The 20,956-nt window shown below is 42.6% G+C and overlaps 1 protein-coding gene across 1 annotated transcript in view; it reads left to right on the forward strand.

Moving 5' to 3' along the window:
* The window catches only part of SMARCA5 (SNF2 related chromatin remodeling ATPase 5), a 682,605-nt gene that overhangs the window by 50,027 nt on the left and 611,622 nt on the right, over positions 1-20,956 (forward strand). The window contains exons 3-4 of the mRNA XM_069631209.1: positions 17,763-17,929; positions 18,117-18,217. Coding sequence (XP_069487310.1) covers positions 17,763-17,929; positions 18,117-18,217 — 268 coding nt within the window. The remainder of the gene's footprint in view (positions 1-17,762; positions 17,930-18,116; positions 18,218-20,956) is intronic.

Consider the following 20,956-nt stretch of genomic DNA (forward strand, 5'->3'; position numbering starts at 1 on the left):
TAGAAGGCGTTCCCAGTATTCTTCTTCTGTTTCCATCGTGATGTTTATATAGTTGCCCAAAAACGCTAATCGCTTTGGTACCAGAACCGGACATGTTAGCATCACGTGTCGCACTGATTCAAGTTGGTCCTTCATTTTGCAGAACCTGCAGAACGCTGATGCTTTTTCAATGAACCGTCTTCTCAGCTTAACCTCTCGGGAATGCCAGATATTTAATCTACATCGTAATAGCAGATCTCTATAATGTTTAGATGGGAATTTCTGAAGATATGGTGGGAGAATATTTAATGCTTTGCGTTCCCAGACGATGTTGTGGGCCCAGTTTCCTGCCAATTTAATGGTCTGGGTTTCCTCCCAGTCTTTTTCCCGCAGGATTCTTTTGGCCTTGTTGGGATTACACTTTAGAATTTCCAGTGAGATACCTAGATGTTCTAAGGTATCCTCACATCTCTTCTTCCATTCTTGAAAAATTATATCTTCATTGGGCATACCCGGTCTTGCTAAAACATTAAATGGCTGCGCAGGTTTGTCCAAAATACACTTCCCAAATAATGAAAGATTTCCACACCGTGATTGAAACCATAGATTGAAGTCTAAGTTCCGATCTCAGAACTAAGGGCAGTGAATTCGGAAGATGTAAGATCCTTCGCCAAAAGTAGGCCTCGCACAGATTCCAGCTTTCCCATCTCAAAGACAGAAGTGCCTCTGCTCCATATGTTAACACTGCAACCACCTTTTGCTTATAAAATGTGATAATTGGCTGTATGGAAAATTTTCCATATCTATAGTGCAGTAGGATTCCTTGATTAGTTAGCGCTGCGAGTTTCTCGCGAATAAGGGTGTATTGTGCTTGTTCGTTGCAATTTTTATTTATCCTAATACCCAAGTAGATGGAAGTATCCACTTCAAGTTTCTCTTGATCCAGCATCCATATCTGTCGTTTCCCTGCAGGTTTTTTTCCACGACTCGATTTCATGCACAGTATCATTGATTTCTTTACATTGATTTGCATGTCATTTTCTTTCAGGTATTTGTTGAAAGCTTCAATTCTACGTTGCAGACCAATAGGGGTCTGATCTGCAAATACCGCATCATCTGCGTATAACATCCACGGGACTTCCATACCGTTCACTTTTGGAGGGAACGCACAGATCCTTTCTTGGGATGTCTTCATATCCGCCATATAGAGAACAAATAGAAAGGGAGCCAGAGCACATCCTTGTTTGATTCCCCGAGTGGTATAGATTTTTCTAGATAACCCTCCATTAGCAGTAATTTGGACCTGGATTGAGGTATTAGTATACAGCGCTTGGATTGCTGCCAACAGGGCGTTCGGGCATCCCCAGTTTCTCAATTCCGTCCATAGTCGCTCTCTGTTGATACTATCAAACGCCTGTTGAAGATCAATAAAAGCCAGATAAGTTGTTGCATTGTCTTTCAAAGCCTTAGCTTTCAAAAGGTTTAGCAAGAACAGGTTTAGAGATGTCCCCACCCCGCTTATAAAGGCGGTTTGTCTTTCATCTAGGATGTTGATTCTTATGGCCCATTTTTTTAAGTTCATTAGTAGAATGGCCACAAAGAGTTTCCCAATAGAGTCTAACAAGGCTATTGGCCTATAATTTTTGGGGTTAGATCGATCCCCCTTTTTGAAGATCGGAACTATATACGCCTCCGTCCATGTTGTTGGAATTTGCCTTTTTTTTGCTATTTTTTTGAAAAGGGCATAGATCAAATCGGTCCAATCTCCGCAGTTCTCTTTTAGCTTTTTGTTGGAGATGCCATCCGGACCAGTTGCCCTGGAACTGCTGAGCTTTTTAATAAGCATCCGTATATCTTCTTTGTCGAATTCAAAATCCCATACTGGACTCGTATTTCTTTTTTCTGGAGGTGTACCCATGGTTTTCCCCTTAAACAATGCATTATAGTGCCGATACCAGTCCTCCTCTGAGACTTGATTTACACCAATTGCCGACTGATTTAGATCTCTATTATTAAGTCCCAGGTACTTCTTGAATTGTTGGTAGATAGTGCCGCCAGCATTTTTTCCGCGTCTCTTTGAGTTCTTAAGAAGCGGGTCGAGCGCAGCCAGTTTTTATAAGTTTGCCGGCATTTCCGCAGGAGGATCTTTCACCGGGGAATTTTCTTTTTTAATACGTTTAAGTTCTGCTCTATATTGCTTCCTTTTAGTGACCACAAAATCATCGTACGCATGCTTTCTTTCAATTTTATTCACTTTTGCTGGATCATACTTAATTACAAATGCTTCCAGGAGCCATTTATATTCTACTGTCTCATTGCCTTTCTTACCCGCTTCTTTAAAGTCTTTAACCAGCTTCTGTATAACTTGATTTTTAAGTCTGTCGGTTTCTTCCCCAGGATACTTCTGTTTCCTTCCATTTTTTCATCGATGATGGTAATGTGATATTCCATGCTAGCTCAGTTCTCAAGAGGCTGTGATCACTATTTGCTTGTTTGATTATTGTAAATGTTTTGATCCAGGGTAGCGTGTTGTTTCCGACAAAGCAGTAATCTAAACAGGCCCCTGTTTTACCGCTATGCCATGTATTCGCACCCATTAGATCACCTTGGGTGTGACTATTTAACATCCTCATATCACGAGTACACATTTCCTTTGTCCAGAGACTTTCTTTACCTCGTAGATTTTCTATATCTCTTATTTTACCTTTCTTGTCAAGGAGTTTGATATTCAGATCCCCATTTAGTAAAATTAGCCGTTCTTTGTCTTCAATCATAGATTTATCTATTGCATTCATGATGGTTTTTACATAATTTTTCTGGTTCGGCATATTTTCACTCCAATAGGTATTGATTAGAGTCATTGTCGTCGTTTTATTTTTTGTTGATTATTTATAATATTCTCAGAATTCTCCTTAGTGTCTTCTTTAAGGTTGATTGTTAATATCTGCACATAGGGATTTGGGATCACATGTTCCAAAACTTGTAGTGACGAGTCCAATTTCTTTAATACCATGAGGCCTGCATAAGGTCTACCTCTAGGGCCTTTCTTAGCCGGATTAAAGTAGACTTCATAGCCTTCACACATAGGTGCTTCACGCAACCACGACTCCTGGATCGAAATTAGGTCGTAGTCGGCCAGGAAATCACTTTCCTTAGAGAATAGGTGTTGAAAGCCTCGGGTATTCCATGAGGCACAGGAGACCGATCTTTGCTGGGCCTCCTCACTCTATTGCTTCTTCTTAGTGGTGCTCGTATTCTTTGGTTCAGGCCGCTCATTCGCTTTCAGGCCTTTTTTGTTCAATGTAGAATTACCCTTCTTTGGGTTATCCGAGTTGTCCACCGTAAATCTCAGATTTTTCAAATTCTCATCTGAGAACTTCAGCGAGGTGGCATTTGCTTTCTGAGATTTAGTATCACTCTTTATTTCCACCTCCTTCACTTTGTCACTTAGTTTTCTGGGCCTTTTCCCCAATTCCTCCATATCTCGTCCTTTATTATTATAATCCTTCACCATATATTTTTTATTATTGCCGTCCTCCCTCCCCACTTCCATGGGTCTCCCTTTGCCCCTTGTTGTTTCTTTTGAATTCTTCAGTTGACTACTGCAATCTACGTCCTCCAGTCGATAGCCCTTTTGTTTAAGGCAATCTTCAGCCTTTAGGAATTTTTGTTTGACTTCCTCTGAAACGAGATGTAATATTACATGATCCATCCTTCCTTCTTTTGGGAATTCCACAATTCTTATATCGTCAGCTGAAATCGCTCTGAGCGCTGGAGTTTGTTTGCATAGAGACATCGCGTAGCATCTATTCAAAAGGACCTTCCTCGGCCCCTTCGATGTAGTTCCCAGTTTCACAAAGTGGTCTTTGGAGGAGGGTGTTTGCTTATCAGTTAACGACTTTCTACTGTTCTTACTGCCCATACGATCTTTTTCTCTACTGTGACTTCTTTGTTTTAGAATATGCTTCCTTGGTTCAAAGTGGACGGTTTTTCCCTTATAAGCCAACTCCCTCCTTTTTTCTTCTAGTGTTTTAAACCTCGAATATTCTATTTCCATGTCATAATCATTCCAAGGCGAAATCGTACTTTTTTCTGTTTCTTCCCTAGGTTTACTAGATCGATCCTTTTTCTCAGTCTGCTTGTCCTTCAGATGGCAATTCAGCTCGTCCCTATCCCAGTTGTCAATTGTTTTCCATTTTGACGGCGTGATGTTTCCCCACCCCTCTTCATCGCTGTTATTTGGGAGAAGTTCGATTAAATCACTCAAAACGGCTGATTGTTCCAAGTCCTCCATTTTTTCATCTGCTGATGCCACAGATGTTTTAGACGCAGTTACCCCCTCGGCTTCTATGCAATCCATGACACCCATCATGAGTTCTCTTCTTGGCTTCTTGGTACACTGTGGGTTTTCCCTTCTCGGTGGTGTTCTTAGATTCCTCCGGAATGCTCTTGATCCATTCACCTTTCGTTTAAGTATTTCGTTTTTGGTTTTTTTTCCCCTTTTCTTTAAAATTATTTGCAGGCAAGGTTTCAGGTTGATGTTCCTTGGATTTATTACCCGTACCTGCAAAGATAGCAAAGCTCAATTGCTATTTTATGGGTGAATTGTCTTGTTTTTGGCCCTCCTTACTGCTCGGGGAGATAAGAATTACATCTCCACATCGCTGTTCTGGTTCGATGGGCTTAGTGACTTTTCCTTGTTTCAATTTCATTGGCCCGTTACCTCGGTTAGGCTGTTCTACAACTTGCAGGTCCAATTTACTTTGTTTGTGCTGGGATCTCATCCATTTACAGTCTTCTAATACTGCTTCCATAAGGAGTGATTTATCACTAGCATCCCTTCTGGCCAAGTCACCCAAACGATTTTGCCAAGTCTGAGTTTGTTCTGCTTCTTTATCTACTCTTGAGTTTAAATTCTGTAGAGAGAGACCCGTTTGCCGATTTGCTTCCTTAATTTGCAGAATTGTCATGGTTACCTCTTGGACTAAATCTTTAATGACTTCATATAGTTTCAGAAAAGGAGCCAGCGAAATATTCAATGAGGTCATCACCACTTTTTGAATATGTTCACTGTCCTTAGCTCTCTCGATTGCACAGGCCTCACTGATAAGTTGTATTATTTGATCTTTTTGAAGGAAAGCTGGCGGTGTCATTATCTCATCCATTATCGAGGTCTGTCATTTCCGATGCCCTATTGTGATCGTTGATCATTGATTGTCCCTTAGGGTCTTGATGTCTCTTATCTGAAATGGATTTGGTTTTCTCGAAGCTGGTCCTTTGCAGTTGATTGATGGGTGACTGGGAGTTCAAAGTAGTCTCCACGTCATCCATCATACAGGGTCCCCCTTTGGTTTGATCCCTGTCCAGAGCGGCCATCCTCTCATTTATTAGGGAAAAGCTTCTCCTTTTTTCCCTTTCAATTTTCCCCGTCAGTATCATGATATCATACTTGATTTTATTTGCCAGGCTTAAGTTAGTCAATTTTATAGGTGATTGCATCAAGTTGCTGCTAGTCCCCGGAGTACCTGGGAGGGTCATCCCTTCCGTTTCCATTGGACCTCGCTTATCTAGGCAATTCTGTGGAGGGAAGTTCTCATTATAAACGGGCACTTCAAATGATAACTTTTCAAAGTGCCCGTATGTACAACCCCTCTCGGTAACTTCTTTTCGTTTTGAGTCTTGGTGGGCTACCTGGTTTCCATCTTGTGTTCTCTGAATACTTTTGGCCTTAGTTAAGGGAACACAGTTATCTTCTCTATAAGGTTGAAAAATGTCAAAAGTTTCTAAATTTGACCCCCTTGGGTTCAATTGTGATATTTTCCCCTCCTTGACAGTTATAGGATCGACGTGGGCTTTTTCCCATTGGGCCATTTCATGGTCTTCCCAGTGACCTCCAAAGTCCTCAAACACTTGAGGATCCTTGCTCATGTAATTGGGTGTTTCCCTCTCCACCTCCAGATTATTTGCTGATTCTCTTGGTAATTTAGGGGAGGTACTTATACATGGCTTTTCCCCAACCTCTTGTGAGCCTTCCTTACTTACCTCAAATTCAATGCCTGTTTGATTAGATCTTTGTATCGGGTCAACACCTAGTTCACCCGAAAAGGGGGTCTCTTCGCTAGGAGGTCCCGGTAACGCCTCTCTCACCTCTAGGTTGCTTTCAGGAACCTGTCCTTCGATTATATCCTCAAGTCCCATATTGTCTAGGTTATCCAAGTCTCCCCTGGTATATCTTCCAGTGGGAGATGGGGCTCAGCTGGGTTCATAGTATAATCATTAGGAGGAGTGCCCCTCTCACATTGGTGGTTTCCATCTGGCTTCCCACTAAGGTGCGAACATCCTTTTACATGATCTAATGACCTTTTGAGTGTTGTAGGTTGAGCTTGACTTCCGATTGTCTGTGGTGTTGGCTCCCCAAGTGGAGGAACCGTACAGGCCATTGGTTGAGTCGGCGTATTTGGTACTAATAAGAGTGTCTAATTTTAATCTTATAGGGGGGCTAATACTCCCCATGTCTGTGATATCCCCCACAGAACCGCTTTTTCGCTTTTTACAGAAAGGTAGGCGAGTCTGTTTCATCATTTGCGATTTTTGGGGATACTCATTACACTCAGTCACCCCTGGGAGTGACGCCAGTCTTTGCCTTACCTGCAGCCTTGTTCTCAACCCCGTCTCCGGTTTATTTGAAGCTGCAAGGAATGATTTCATCCCAGCGACTATTTTGAGTGGGGATCAGGTGTAGGGGTATGCGCAGTCACCGTGCCACCAAACAGCCACACAACAGCCGGCGCCCTCTACTCCTATCGGGCTCAACGCCGCGAGGGTGCGCTGTCTCTGCTTTTGTGGCAGAGGATGTCACGTGAGCGGTCACGTGAGCCACAAAGCTCCGCCTCCTCCAGGAAGCGTAGTTGTCTGTGGCTGCGCGAGTGATGACAACTCCCAGCGCTTACTCCAGGCACAGGCGCAGCGTCCTGCAGCTCCCAATGGTCGGGAAATGCGCGATTCAAAGGTTCGTTTTCAAGAATGAGAAATGCCTTTCGTTTAGTCCAACTCTTTCTGAACCTTTTCGAGACCTGTATGCACTTTTCAACCCTGTGACCTTGGACACATTTCGTCCTGATCCTCTTAAAGTGGATCCGGCCTTCTGAACTCTAACTTCATGGTTTGACTCTGCCTTCCTCTTGTTTTTTTGTGATGTGTTGGGATCTGTTTCAATTTATACTGTGTTTCTCACCCTTTTTAAAACAAATTATTAGAGTGCCATCTGCGTTAAGCGCTCACCGCTGTCTGAAAATAAGTGGGGCTTTACTTAAGACTTGTCTAATATTCATTTAAAGGAGTGTATATCTTTTAGTGACCGTGTTTTTGAACTGCTTAATATTAGTGCCTGTGTGTTTTACTAGATGTGTTTTTAAATAAATTATCTTTTACACCAAGCTCTGGTCAGTGTTTGCTTGTTCTACTGTGTTCTTTTGACCTATTGTGAATACTCTGTATACTGCCTAACTCTTCTTGAGGGAAGTCTGACTGCTCAGCCACAGCTACCAAGTGAATCTGTGTGGTACAGACTGCTACCAAGTGGGTTTACTGCCAAACATCTGTAGTCTTAAATCTTTTGCAGTGGTCCCAGAGAGAACTGCACAGGTTTCTGCCTAACAGATGGGATAGCCTACATTAATCAATTAAGCCAGTCTCATCAAGACAACCTACAAATGATTTGTGGGATTTGGATGCTTTAAATAGTTACAGTTCCGGTTTAGGAACTGCTCAAGAACCTGGTTGACATCACCACACATGATTGGTCAAGTCATTCTTTAGAATAATTTGTTTTAATGGTTACCCAAAATCTAGGATCAGGTAGGGTGAAACCATAGATGTTCAAAATGGAGACCTGAGCAGATCAAATCAAAAGCTTGACCCACACCCAACGTCCATTTGGGACAGCTTCTTGGCCGAACATCTTGAATGATAGTTTCTTGCAGACCAGTAAAGCGACTCCATTCTTCTTTCCTACCGCAGGGCTTGTAATGACTTCTTTGACCCAAAGGCATTTGAGCTTCATTGCTTCAATGCAAGATAGATGAGTTTCTTGTATACACGCCAGTGCCAGTTTGAGTTTGAGATGGGATAAAGTGTTCATCTTTTTTTGGGATTGTTGCAACCTTTAACGCTCCAGGTAACGCACTTAACTAACATGGAGATAATTGGGTAATTGTAAGAACAGAGTACAGACCAGTAATGGGCAGAAAATAAGAGTAAATCTGAATGAAATATGCAGTGACTGAACAAAATGAGTCAATGAAATAAAGATACGGTTGAAACCTCCCATATCGAGTAAAGAACATAAAAGGAAAACACACAAGGATGAGTGGATAGGGAAGGGAGGTACGGTCAAAGGTAGTGTATTTGGAATCGAACAGTGAGGAAAAAAAAACAAATCCAAGAAAAAACATTGGCAGTCTGAAGTGAAAACACAAGGAGGATAAGACCAGGAAAAGGGGGTGGGGGGGTAAGAAAAGGGAGAAAAAGGCTAAAAAGGGGTAGGAGATGCCACCAGAGCAGTCAAAAGAAAAGTCTACTCACGGTGGAAGAGATGCCGTGGCAGCACCCGACTCAACAATGCTAAAATTTGGAGTTAATAAAAGCATTAAGTAAAGCCCAAGTAGTGCAAAAAGAGAACCTCATGCTCTGAAAGAGGTAGAGGTGTTGACAGGAGAGGACGTGTCCATGCACTCAGTTTTCATAGATCGAATAAATGCCTTAAGGTTGGCAGGATTGTCGAACGTGGCAGTACGCCCTTCATGAGTGACCTTGAAGGAGCATGGGTGATAAAAACTGCATCTAATATTGAGCTGCTTTAATGTAGGCCAGAAGGATAAAAATTATTTCCTGCGTAGAGCTGTACTCCTTGTGACATCTTGTGAGATATATATTTTGCTTCCATGCCATGTAAGAGGGTATTTTTCCTTGATTGTTGAGATTAGCTGTAGCTTAGTGTATTCATATAAGTAGAATGAGTTTTCTGGGAGGAGGGCGGGTGGATGCAGTGTTTCTTAATGGACTTATACGATGAGCTCGCTGAATATTGATTGATGTGTCCAATGCTTTTGTACAAATGCAATGGGGTCTGAGCCTTCAGGCAGGCATGAGATACGTAGGTTGTTACGTCTGCTTCTATTTTCCAAATCCTCATTATGTTTCTGGAGGTCATTGATAGTTTTTTCCAACTGCTCCAGCCTTGGAGAGAGATCCTCCGCCACACCAATCCTTCTCTCCACCTCCTCCATTCTGTACTCCAAGCCCTTCCATCTGTCATCCAATTGTTGAAGTTTTCGGCTGGTTGTTTCAAGGAATGGCTTTAATGCTTTGATTTCTTGTAGAATAGGCTCAATGGCTGGGTAGGCCAAGCTGAGAGGAGGTGGTGAGTCACTCTTTTTGGCCTTTTCAAGTTTGTTGAAGAAAGGTTTGCTTCTGTAACGACAGATCTTTCGATTTTATTTTTGGCAGTGACCATTATTGCACGCTAGTTGAGGGACAACAAATGCGGCAACAGCTAATCGAGAAAAGCTGCTGAAGCGAAGCCAAAAATGATGCAGAGGGTAATATGGAAAAATTCACCGGATCAGGAGTTGGTCGCAGAAAGTGCTGAACTATTTAAGAAAGTGTTCAGACCATGCCTTAAATATGAGCACTGGTGTTCCCGAGATGCATTTTGTGCACTTTTCTCTTATTTGTAATTGTCCTTTCACTTTACTGCAGTCTTTCCCCTTTTTTTCTGCCTTCCTCACACTAATTTAATGTTTCCTCATGCCACAAAATATTAGTGGAAGTATAATTCAATTTATTCCTTTTCCATTACCCTCCACTTCTCCTTTTGTTTTTCCCCTACTCGACTATCCCCTCTCACCCCCCCTGCACTGTGTAGCAGCCTAGTTGGCATTAAAGCTGTACGAGACAGTAATTGTCATCCACATCGGCAAAACGGTATGCAGAACGCATTGCTAGGTTTCGTGTTTAACGTGTGAAAAAGAAAAGAAAAACTTAGCTTTGAGTCCTCGGGTGGTGCTGCTGCTGCTGTTGTCTGGATGGAGCTGACAAGGCCCTAGCCTGCACACTGTGCCACCAACGAAGCCGGGTGTCTCCTCAAGTGAGGCGGCTGCCGTTGTGCGCGGCTGGCCATGGAAAGATGCGACGCGGAGCTCCCGCACGAATGGGAAAGAGTCGGCGCTTCGGGTCATGGGAGTCCACATGTTGCTGCAACTCTGTAACGAGGACACGTCAACTAAATGAGCAGGTAAGTAAACTTTATGCCTTAAGTATTATGCGTTAGTCGGAGCCTCTGAACTAGGTGGCCATCATCCAAGGTGCCTGGCCACGCCCCCCCGCACCAGCACATTTTAGTGCAATCATATCAATTGCAAGCACATTCCACAAAACAAGGATATTGAAGGCGTGCTTGATCAAATCTTTCAAATGGAGGAGCAATTTCGTAGTAATTCCAACTACATACCATCTAAATGTTAGTCTTTCAGTCAGGAATGACAGGTGGTGTCTGGCCCCTTTCCTTCATATATGAAGCTTGCCATCCACATTGCCGAAGGGACTGGAGTTTTTGCATAGTACAATTATAGCCTGCAACGCTGGTGTGCATCTAAACGGACGTTGTCTGTGCCGGCTGGATGCTTTTCAGCTTGTGGGCTCTTGATTTGCTCTTATGTTTTTATTTTCTTAACTTTCTCACTCCTCATATGCCCCATCTAACAGCTGGACACTTTCCAGGTTGTGCTCTTAAAAATAGTCTCACTTGGGAACCCCAGCATCTTGTGCAGGGCCACATGTTCAGGTTCCCCCATTAATTGCTAAATGGTCTGCACTGATGTGAAACCAGAGAATGATCTGTGGTGGCACTTTGGTGTACAAAGCTCTTGTGAATTTATTTATTGAGCGTTTTTTAGGCGTCTATACAACCAATGGTGTTTCCAGGCGCCAAAAGGCAAGTGTAGAGGTAGCAAGGGAGTAAATAACAGGGACAAAACAGTAGATCTACAATCGTGTTCCTACTAGGCCTTGTGGCATTCGGACCTGTAAGTGCAGTGAGAAGTGCAAGGGATGGGGGGGGGGGGGGAGTGGGGATGGGGTGGATAAATGCTGAAGGGAGGCTGGGAGGGAAGTGCTATGGGGAGCTACGGAGGAGCACGCTGGTTTTTGCTGCAATTGTTAGTCTCCTACATCCACCAGTCTACCTCGATGCTACATTATTTTAGCAGTACCATGAGATTTTTTTAGGGGCACATGGAGGCACAGTGTTAGGATGTAGCTCAAGCCAGCTATCCCTATTATTCATTTGGTTGCCTGCTCCCCAAGGAGCCACACCATCCAACCAGTGAGAAATGTGCAACTAAGTGCACCAGAAGATAATCTCGTAACCTTTTTGAGCCAGTTTCACATCCTTTTGTATGGTCCAGCATGAGCTGTTCGAGCCCAAGTACTGAAGTAGTGAGAAATTCTCTATAGTTTGTGGATACATTTATGTGCCTGCCGCTGCCCACCTTCCTTGAATCTGGAAGGTGTTCAGAGGACTAAAGTAGCTTATACTGCATGTCTTGCAGGAGCTCCTCTTGTGGTTGAGCCACCCTAGGTGCACTCCAGATCGCCATGCACATTTTCTGCTTTGCTGGATTGGAATCCAGATACATTTTCTTCTTGTGCCCGGATGTATGTGAGGGGAATCTTAAGAATCCCACATCTTACCCTTGATCATTTGGGCACAACTAAGCTGCAAGCTAAAGGATCCCCCATGCCCAAAAAAGTCTCTGCCCTGTCCTTGCATTGACACTAAGAAGTAAATCTCTAGAAATCTTCGCCCTTTTGGGGGCATGCCGGTGCTACTTGAGACCAAGAAACCACCCCAACATAACACACTTAAAGGAGTCTCTCCAGCCTGAAATGCCTGCTCCATTGTCACAGGAGCGTACACCTTCAGTGAAACGGAGCTGCACGGGACTCTAGCTTTCAGTGGTATGCCCAGACTCTTTTGACTGGGGTGGCGTAAGTGGGGCACTGGCTTATGCAGGGGTGGCATGAAGTACGTGCACACACGCTGGTGGCACTGGTCTGGCCAAACGGAGTACAGGGGCAGCACCTGCCACTCCATGGACGCACCTATGGCTTTAGTTTCTCTTCTGCATCGACTGACTCCACTGAAGTCTTTGATTGAAGAACCTCTTAATGGGAATCTGAGCTGCTGCTGAATCTTTGTAACTTCTTCTGCTTACCTCAACGCTCGTGAGGATCTGAGTTTGTCAATGATCGAAAATAGACAAACCTGAATCGTGAGGTTCAAGCACATGCTTGTTCTTTGGAAGGGCACGAGTTACTGCAACCAAATCTTAGCTTTAACATTCAGGGTGTGGGGACCATGCAGCCTTAGAACCAGTATCCATCAGAAGCTGTTGTTCCTCCCATTGAATCTTGTGGGAGACTTCACACCCAGGTGAACCTCTACCAGTCATAAGATTACATGCCGACCTTGAGAGCTAAAGAACCTAGTTGACTTTGTGAACGACTGTAACAGGGAGGGACCTGCTCCAAAAATATATTTAAAGTGACTTTCCGACCTGAACGTAATACGTCTAGTTCCATGAAGACCTGTTTAGACATTTCTTTGTTCAAACATTTCTCAGTCAACCCACATTAAGGCGTTTACCTTAACTGTTCGCCTACAGCTACCACTACGTGACCAGAACAATAAACTGTTCTGAGACTAGCACCAATGGATGAAGATGGAAATGGAACCCTCACTCCACTGTAAAATGCCCAAATAACAGTATTCCCTAACCCTTCAAGACCAGACTGGTTTGCTGCAACGCATGCTTTTCCAAAACAGCGATGTTCAATTTAATGCGCTGGGAGACTGAAATGTGTACCTTTTCACTTTCCCAAAGAAATGTAGGGGGCTTACTATTTAAAGGATTACCACTGCAATCCTAGTTTTGGTGGTTGGATCTACCAACCAATGGTCCTTTAATCATGTGATCAGTGCCATAAGGCAGAACTTCTCTATTTTACTAAAACCCTTATAATGGCCCCATAATGCAAGGCATTGCACTTCCACAAGTCCATCTGAGTTTTTCTTTTGTCCGCCATTTTGAAAAATGACACACAGGCTGCCTATTGAGCTTCCACCGTGGAAAAGCAGCACATTATTGGATCTAGCACAGTTTGGAGGAAGGCTCCCAAAAGAAAATCTGCGTGCTGAAAAAAGGGCACAGCAGCCTTGTTGGCTCTTTGTCTAGCAAGATTTTCAAGCATAGCCATAAATGTCAATCCCCATGTTAAGATTGGCTTTCTGCGGTACCGCTGTTTAGCGGGGTAGTAAGAAAATTGAGATTTGTTTGCCATTCTTGTTTTTTACTTTGAGTTCATTTCAACCTGTTCCTTCACTTGTGTATATATGTCAAACATGCAAGAGAGCTGCACTGGTCCCAGGGTGACAAAATATTAACAAATGCTAATTGCTCTCACTAAAATGATGCATGTCACTAAAAGCACACTTCATGTTTGGTGCAAGGCTGCCACCAAAAGGCTGGACATGCACAGTGAGAAGTTTAATTCGGCATTTACTGTAGTTTGTTTGCAGTAAAGTTTCAAACATCCCCATGCTCGCTAGTAAGAGCACCATGCAAATGGCATTCTCCATACTTAAAATCTCCCTACTTAAGTGAGTGGGCTAGTAGATGTTGTGAGCCCTGAAAAGGCATCCATGCCTAGATCTAGTCGGCTTGAAAATAGGGCACAATTTCAATTGACAAAAATAACTACCTTGCCATGTGAAGTGAAAACTGATAAATCCAGGGCTTGTCATGCCCAGTTTTTTTGTTTTTAAAAAAAGGGACGGTCTTGGCGAGCAAAGTCTGTCTTTTCATCTAGAGCTACTGCAGGTCATTTGTTAGCTTCGGAACGATCCTTGCCGTTAGGGGAGTTTTCCTAAAGTCACCTGGAGGCAAGACTCTTATCACTTGGTGTACAGGTCCCACACTCTTAGTATAATTCTGTACTAACAAAATGATCTGCTAGGATCGCAGAACAGCCATGCTTTTCTTGGGAGGAGGATCTGAGCTGTAGGGAATTATATTGAACCCAGTAACTGTAATGGTCCAAAGAAACTCTTGAACACAGTTATAGTAAAATATATTTTATTTACACAAGGTAAGAAAATACTTTTAGCTAACCATAATACATAGAAAATATCAATAATACTTTACGATGGTGACTGTGCTTGTGCTTAAATGTTACAGAAAATGACCTACTGTATAACTTGTGCTGCGCACCCGCATTTCTTACAGCGAAATTATTAGGGTCATTCATTTATAAAGTGTCAGTCTGTAAGAAGGAAAATAAGGGTTATTCAACACTATTGGCAGTAGAATATTTCTCCAACACTTCAAGGCTCCTAAAGACCAATCCCTACCTATCCAAAAGTCTGCGTAGGAGTGGAACAAATGTTTTATGCAGCAGCAGAAAAGGCAAAGATCCTCTGGATACTTTAGTCACTTTAAATAAAATACTATAGCAAGATAACGCAATGTCTAGGGACCCTGCAAAGGACACACTGTTGGGGAGAATTCACATAAATGTACTAATTCCCTTCACCTTAGAGACCCCCCAGCAACTTTACTGGCTTTTGAGCACTTGATTGTTTTACCTGGAAAGAGTGTGAGCCTTTATTTTTCTCACTCGTGTATTTTAATGTGTTTTTTCACTTGTGTTCTTTGATTATGGAGTTTTAGATTACTCCATAGGGATAATTTTTTCATGTGTAGTGCAGTGACACAGGGATGTCTTTTAGACTTAAAGGTTTAGGTACCTTCTCTGGGATAAACTGTTTCCCAGAGAATGTAAAGTGAAATTGACCTTAATAGTCTTTCCAAACTCCTAGATCCAGCACACCCCATGTTACAGTGGAGTGCTGGAGGGGTTACATAGTATCCCCTGTGTCTAAATACTCATGTAGCAGTCTTGAAAAGGCTGGTGGCAGTGGTTTTACAACAGTACCATGATTTTTGCCGACTGCGAACACCAGTCGCTACAAATCACGGGAGCCATGTTTTTCAAGATGGCGCCTTAAGCCCCTTTGTTTAAACAGGTCCCAGTCTTTTTCTCCATTTCTTTTTTGGAAAGGTCCTTCTAGTGTTTCTCTGCGCGCCAAACCAGGTTTATTCCTTTTGTGTGCCTTTTAGCGGGCTTCAGGGCTGAAGACCGCCTCTGACATCTGAGTGTCGGGGTGGGCACGAAGTGAGGGAGGTGCCCAACTCCCTGTGCTTGGTCTCCTAGGAGATTTAAATGCACCCTAGCGTGATTGATTTTCTGGCTGACTGGCAAGGACAGCCACCCTGCTGGGTGAGACAGCTGGGCTGGAATGAAAGGGAGAAAACTGTTTAAAAGGTGAGTCTCTTGGACTGGAAAGTAGTGTCGACCACTGGAATGAAGGAACCGAAGAAGAGCTAGAAGTGGACGGCTGCTGCAACTCTTGGACCATTGGTTTGCCCGGTCAAGCCCTGCTGCAGGTACGAATTGCCAAGTTCATCTGGACAGAGAAGCCCCTTCAAGGACGACTTCTTCCTGGAGTTGGTGGGACCAATCAACTCGTAAGCCACCTGGATACCATTCTCAAGGCTGGTTAGGATTAACCAGGGAGGGGGACACCAGCTTGTGCGCTTGAAGCTACAGCTAGGAACTGAAGGGACTCATCTTGTTTGCTTTTTCGACGATCCCATGCAGTGCTGGAGTCCCCCGACGTCCTCCCTCTTGTCCCCACGACTGAGGCTCAGGAACAGTGAGATCTGCAGGAACTGCCAGGAACCAAAAACTTCAGCTGCATTTGTTTCTTCATGCTAAGGTACTGTGCTTGACCAGATTGAGAACACCACTCTCGCAGTGAAAGTTTGAAACTTTCCCAACTTGCAGTCCTAATCAGCATGTGACCCCACAAATTATTTTTCGCCTAAACTACTTCTGAGAACTTTTGCAAAGACGTTTGATACCAGAACTGCTCTTTCCTACCCAGAACACTAGCCCATTGACTTTGGCCTGGCCTATTGACTTGACTTTAACTCCTCTGGTGAACTGAAACTATTTGCACTGTATAAAAAGTATGTGATCTATTCTACTCATTTTTTTTGCTCACTTCGAAGTAACAACTGCCATTTGACTCCTATTTCAGGGGAGCGCAAACTGTCTCAAAGTTTTGTATTGAAGTGTATTGGTATATAAGTTGTATCCTTCTAGTGAAATGTTTTCTAAATAATTGTGTAAGTTTTACCAAGGAACCTTGAGTAGAAGTGTCTACTTGAACCACTGTGATTGAAAGTCCCCTGTGTAATTACTTGTACTGCTCACATTACTCTTGAGATAAGCCTGGCTGCTCAGTTCGATACCAAAAACTGTGTGTTACAGACATATACCAAAGGTTGGTTTGGCTAACGCCTGTAGTCCTAATTGTGTGTAGTGGTCCCAGAGGGTACTGCATGCAATTCTGCCTAACGCACCCTGTGCAGCGTTGACACATGGTCTCATCAATGCTCAGTCTGGTGACGAGAGGGAGGACTCTTAATGAGTTGTCATAGCAGCAGTCGCGAGAGGGGACTCCACATGGATTTCTTTGACGCACATCTGTCTACAGTTTTGGCGCCTTTTTATCGGCCCCATCAAAGGACTGTTATCGGGGCCAGTCGATTTTCCTCAGTTCTTCAGTCTTGCACTTTGGTGAGGGGACTTGGATAGGTGGGATCGTTCCTCTGGAGGTCCCAACAGGAGCTCACCAAAAATTCTGGATGGATTCGACTTTGCAAAGACATTGCACTGAGGATGGCTCAATCTGCAGTTTGTCTTGGGGCTGGTTGGTCACATGGTCACACCAGCCAATCAGGAAAGCCCCCCCCCCAGTTCCATTCAGGCATTGTCCGACAAAAGGGCAGGAGAGTGTAAAACCCCTCCTTGCTTGCTGCCTTCAGACACTGGAGCATAGATGGGGAAACACAAGGGTTCAGCCCTCCCCCTCTCAGAATGGTAGAAGGGCTAACCAAGAAAGACCACATAAGAAAAAGGAGCACCGTGTTAGGACATACTTTTGGTGCATAACCGAGGCGCTGAATACACTCTGCAGTAGAAAATAGCACTAATGTTGGTAGAACACGTCCACTGTCAACAGCCATAACCTGAGGGTTGTCACTGACTCGAAAGTCACTGGAGCAGAGAGAAAGGGATACTAGGTATCGCACTCCACAGAAGGCGGTGTTAATCTCTGGGAAGTACACAAAGTATCCCTCTTTCCTTAAGAACAGTAGTTCGTAGAAAACATGAAAGACCTATAACCAGGAGAACCTAAAGGGTACACTGCAACACTGCGCTGTGTGCTGCAAAAGTGTAACAGAGATGCCTTTATGAGGGCAGACTCCACAGAATCTGGTATTACACAAGTCAAAAGCAAAGTCAGAGCAAATAAGAATGAGGGGGGGGGGAGGGGGAAACGGCTCCCATCATTCAGGATAGAAAGAAATGGGTCCAAAAATGCTTGGTGTCTCACTAGGAGAGGGGATTAACATAAAAATAAGGCTCCCTAACAATTGCCCATCATATCGCAGAACCATTATTAGAAAACTTTTTAACAGTAAAACTTGCATGCATTTATTCTCAATGCTTTATTCTGATAGTTTTCTGTCACTGTGTACATGCTGCTTTTGTGAAACATGGTGTTTTTAATTTGGTTTCTTTTACGATTCCAGGAATCGGACAGAGCAAACAGATTTGATTATCTGTTAAAGCAGACAGAAGTATTTGCCCATTTTATTCAGCCAGCTGGTGCCAAGACTCCCACTTCACCCCTAAAAATGAAGCCTGGTCGACCTCGTGGGAAGAGCGATGACAAACAGAGCCTTCTATTGGTTGGAGAGTAAGTAACATTTTGGCTCTGATATTTAACTTGTTTGTAGGTATAGTTGTAGAGTATTGCAATGGTGCATGTTGTAGTTTTTCTTGCCGAAATGTGCTTTTTTTTTTTCTTACAGCAAGTTAGACCTTTCGGACTCCTTGCTTAGTAACCATTCTTACAGAAAATGCACCATTTCCTTTTCTCATAGCAATCGACATCGCAGAACTGAACAAGAGGAAGACGAGGAACTTCTGACGGAAAGTTCCAAAGCAACCAATGTGTGCACCAGATTTGAAGAGTCTCCATCCTGTAAGTAAAATCTTTTCCATGTTTTCAATCTACCGTCCTTCACAGCACAGGTGTGGTTATGTCTGGAGTGGATGTGAGAAGCTTTGCTAGTGACCAACAATTATATTAAAACAAAATGATTTCAGGAAGCCTTTTACAGGATCTGCTGTTTATGGAGTACTTTCATTTTAATCAAAGTACACGTTTAGTTTTTGAGTTTAAAGGATTTGTATTTTATTCAGTACCATTCTATAACGAGTATAGTACAAAAATTCATTAAAGGGAGTGGTTTACAGCAACTAAGAGTTATCATAAATTCATTAAATCTATGTAACATACTCAGATTAACTGTGAGGCGACAAAGTGGGTAATGGGGTGGGGGGGGGTGGAAGAGAGAAAGAAAATAGGTGATTGGATAAAGCAAAGGAGCCATACAACTGAATAGTTCGCAATATAGAAGTGAAACATTTGTGTTTAATCGGCAAAGTGATGCCATCTTCTGTCCTATCTAGAGTAAGAGGTGTGAGTTGGCAATACATTTCTCCAGCCTAGTCTGTGGACATCACAAATATTATTCCACCAACCTTTTTATAGACATTTTAGTGAAATCTTTCTAGTTTTATATGATTAGACTTATTGCCAGAAGTCTAAATTGGTCAAGAATTACGAATGATGGATTAATCTTTTCTTCTTTAAGAGCTAGGCTACCAAGAAGGAGCTTAATTACATTTTAGGGAAGAGAGGTTTTGAAGATTCCTGGTTCCAAAACGTATGTATTAGGGGGTATTCAAAAACATGTGTCTAAAAGACCTAGCTATATGTATAAAGAAGTAAAGAGTCTGGGTTATGTCCGCCGTTGTGGATAGAATTTATGCTTTGTACCAAATAATTTCCTCCCAAAAATGAGTACCACAGTCCCCTTGCCACTGCAATTCAGTTGCCATACATTATTGGTAATTCTTTGCTCTCGTAACCTTGTAGAAGTTTTAAGCTCTGATTAAATCAGGGGATTCTATAAAATGCATTCTGGGAGGATCTACACGCAGTTGCTGAGAAGCATTTCTATTGCTAGCATGCATTAATTAAAATATTGACTCAGGAAGTGGTAGCAATGAGAATGTATTCCTAAATTTTTCTATAGAGCGAATATTGCCATCAACAATTATTTGATTTATGCATTTAATTCCTTTGCTATGGAAAATAGGTCTACCGTATGGTTATAGACTAATTGCACCAAATAAGTGGAGAGAGGGCTTCTGCCGGTTTGTTGATGTGAATCCTTCAATTAAGAGCTGGTGAGACAGATCGTTTTGGAGAAGCCCAATTCGTATCTGTTGAAAAGGAAAATTGTAACTGATATCAAATGGTAAAAACGGGCACTTTTCTTCAACAATGAACCAGGTAAGTGGGTTTATAATTTCATTAACCAGGAACCAATTTCCGGGTTGTTAGAGCACAAAAGCTCTATGATGAATTCAAAAAATTGACACCACCATATGATGGATATCTTGACTTACTAGCAGCAATTCTTTTCTTTTTCTTGGATACCATAAGAAATTACTGTATTTTGTCAATAGACTTGAAGGCGGATGGGAAGGGAATATGGAGCCTTTGTAAGTAGTATAAAATCACAGGTGTGAACATCATCTTAATGGCCTAATCTTACATACCAACACAGGTATAAGGGGGACCAAGTGGTAACACATTCATTTAGCTTGGATTGTAGCCTTTGATTTTAATCATTTGATGGCGTGAGGAGACAATTGAGATACCTAGGTAACCGATGGAAATTGGATTCTAGCTGAGACCAAACTAGATCAGTTACTCTAACACAATAGGCATTCAGGTGGAGAAGTGACATGGTTGGATTAACAAGAAAATTAATGTCATCCGCATAAGCAGCTAATTTAACTTCACATTTTCCACATGTAATATCAGCAGTCTTTTTTGGTTTGTATCAGTTCTAATAGCGGTTCCAGGGCTAGTACAAATAAAATGGGTGAAAAAGGATCTCCTTGTCTAGTGTACCTTATGGAGGAAAAATCTAGGAGAGTATTGATTTATTAATAAAGATTGAGGTTTTCGGGTCGGAGTATAGAAGTTTAACTACACTGATATAGCCATATCCTATGCCATGCCATTTTAGTGCTTGGAATAGAAAGTCCCATTCAACAGTCAAGTTTTTTCATGTCTAGTGCAAATGCCATATATGGTTTTGGAGGGTGATTTCTCTTTTGTATGCAATGCAAGAGATTCATGAACAGTCTGGAATTAGCAGAGATGATTCTGCCTTTGACAAATCCAGCTTGGTCTGGACTAATCAACTTGTGTGTCAAGGATTCTATTAGCTAAGATCTTTTCAAAGATCTTGCAATCTGAGTTAATCGACGATTTGTCTATTCATTATCTTTGTTTTTGGGAAATAGTATTAGAAGCGCTTCTGTAAAGCATGCCATTGACTTGCCTGCCCGAGACACAAATGTATACAATGATTCTAGCTTTGGTAGGTGGGTAGAAGAGAAATGCGCCAAAAAAGTCCATAGAGAACCCATCTGGTACAGGGGCTTAGCCTTTTTAAAGATCTTTCATGGTCTTACTAACTGCGTTGATCTGAATAGGGCCACCCAGGCTACTTAGATCCATATTAATAGGATGGTTGTGTTTCAGGTGATCAAAAAATTCATTATTAGAATTAGTAGGTATGTAGACTTTCATAGAATTTTGTGAAAACACCCAGGATATCTGCATCAGTAGATAATA

This window comes from Ambystoma mexicanum, chromosome 6q (assembly GCF_040938575.1).
Source record: "Ambystoma mexicanum isolate Mex_15411 chromosome 6q, UKY_AmexF1_1, whole genome shotgun sequence".
NCBI classification, from domain to species: Eukaryota; Metazoa; Chordata; class Amphibia; order Caudata; family Ambystomatidae; genus Ambystoma; species Ambystoma mexicanum.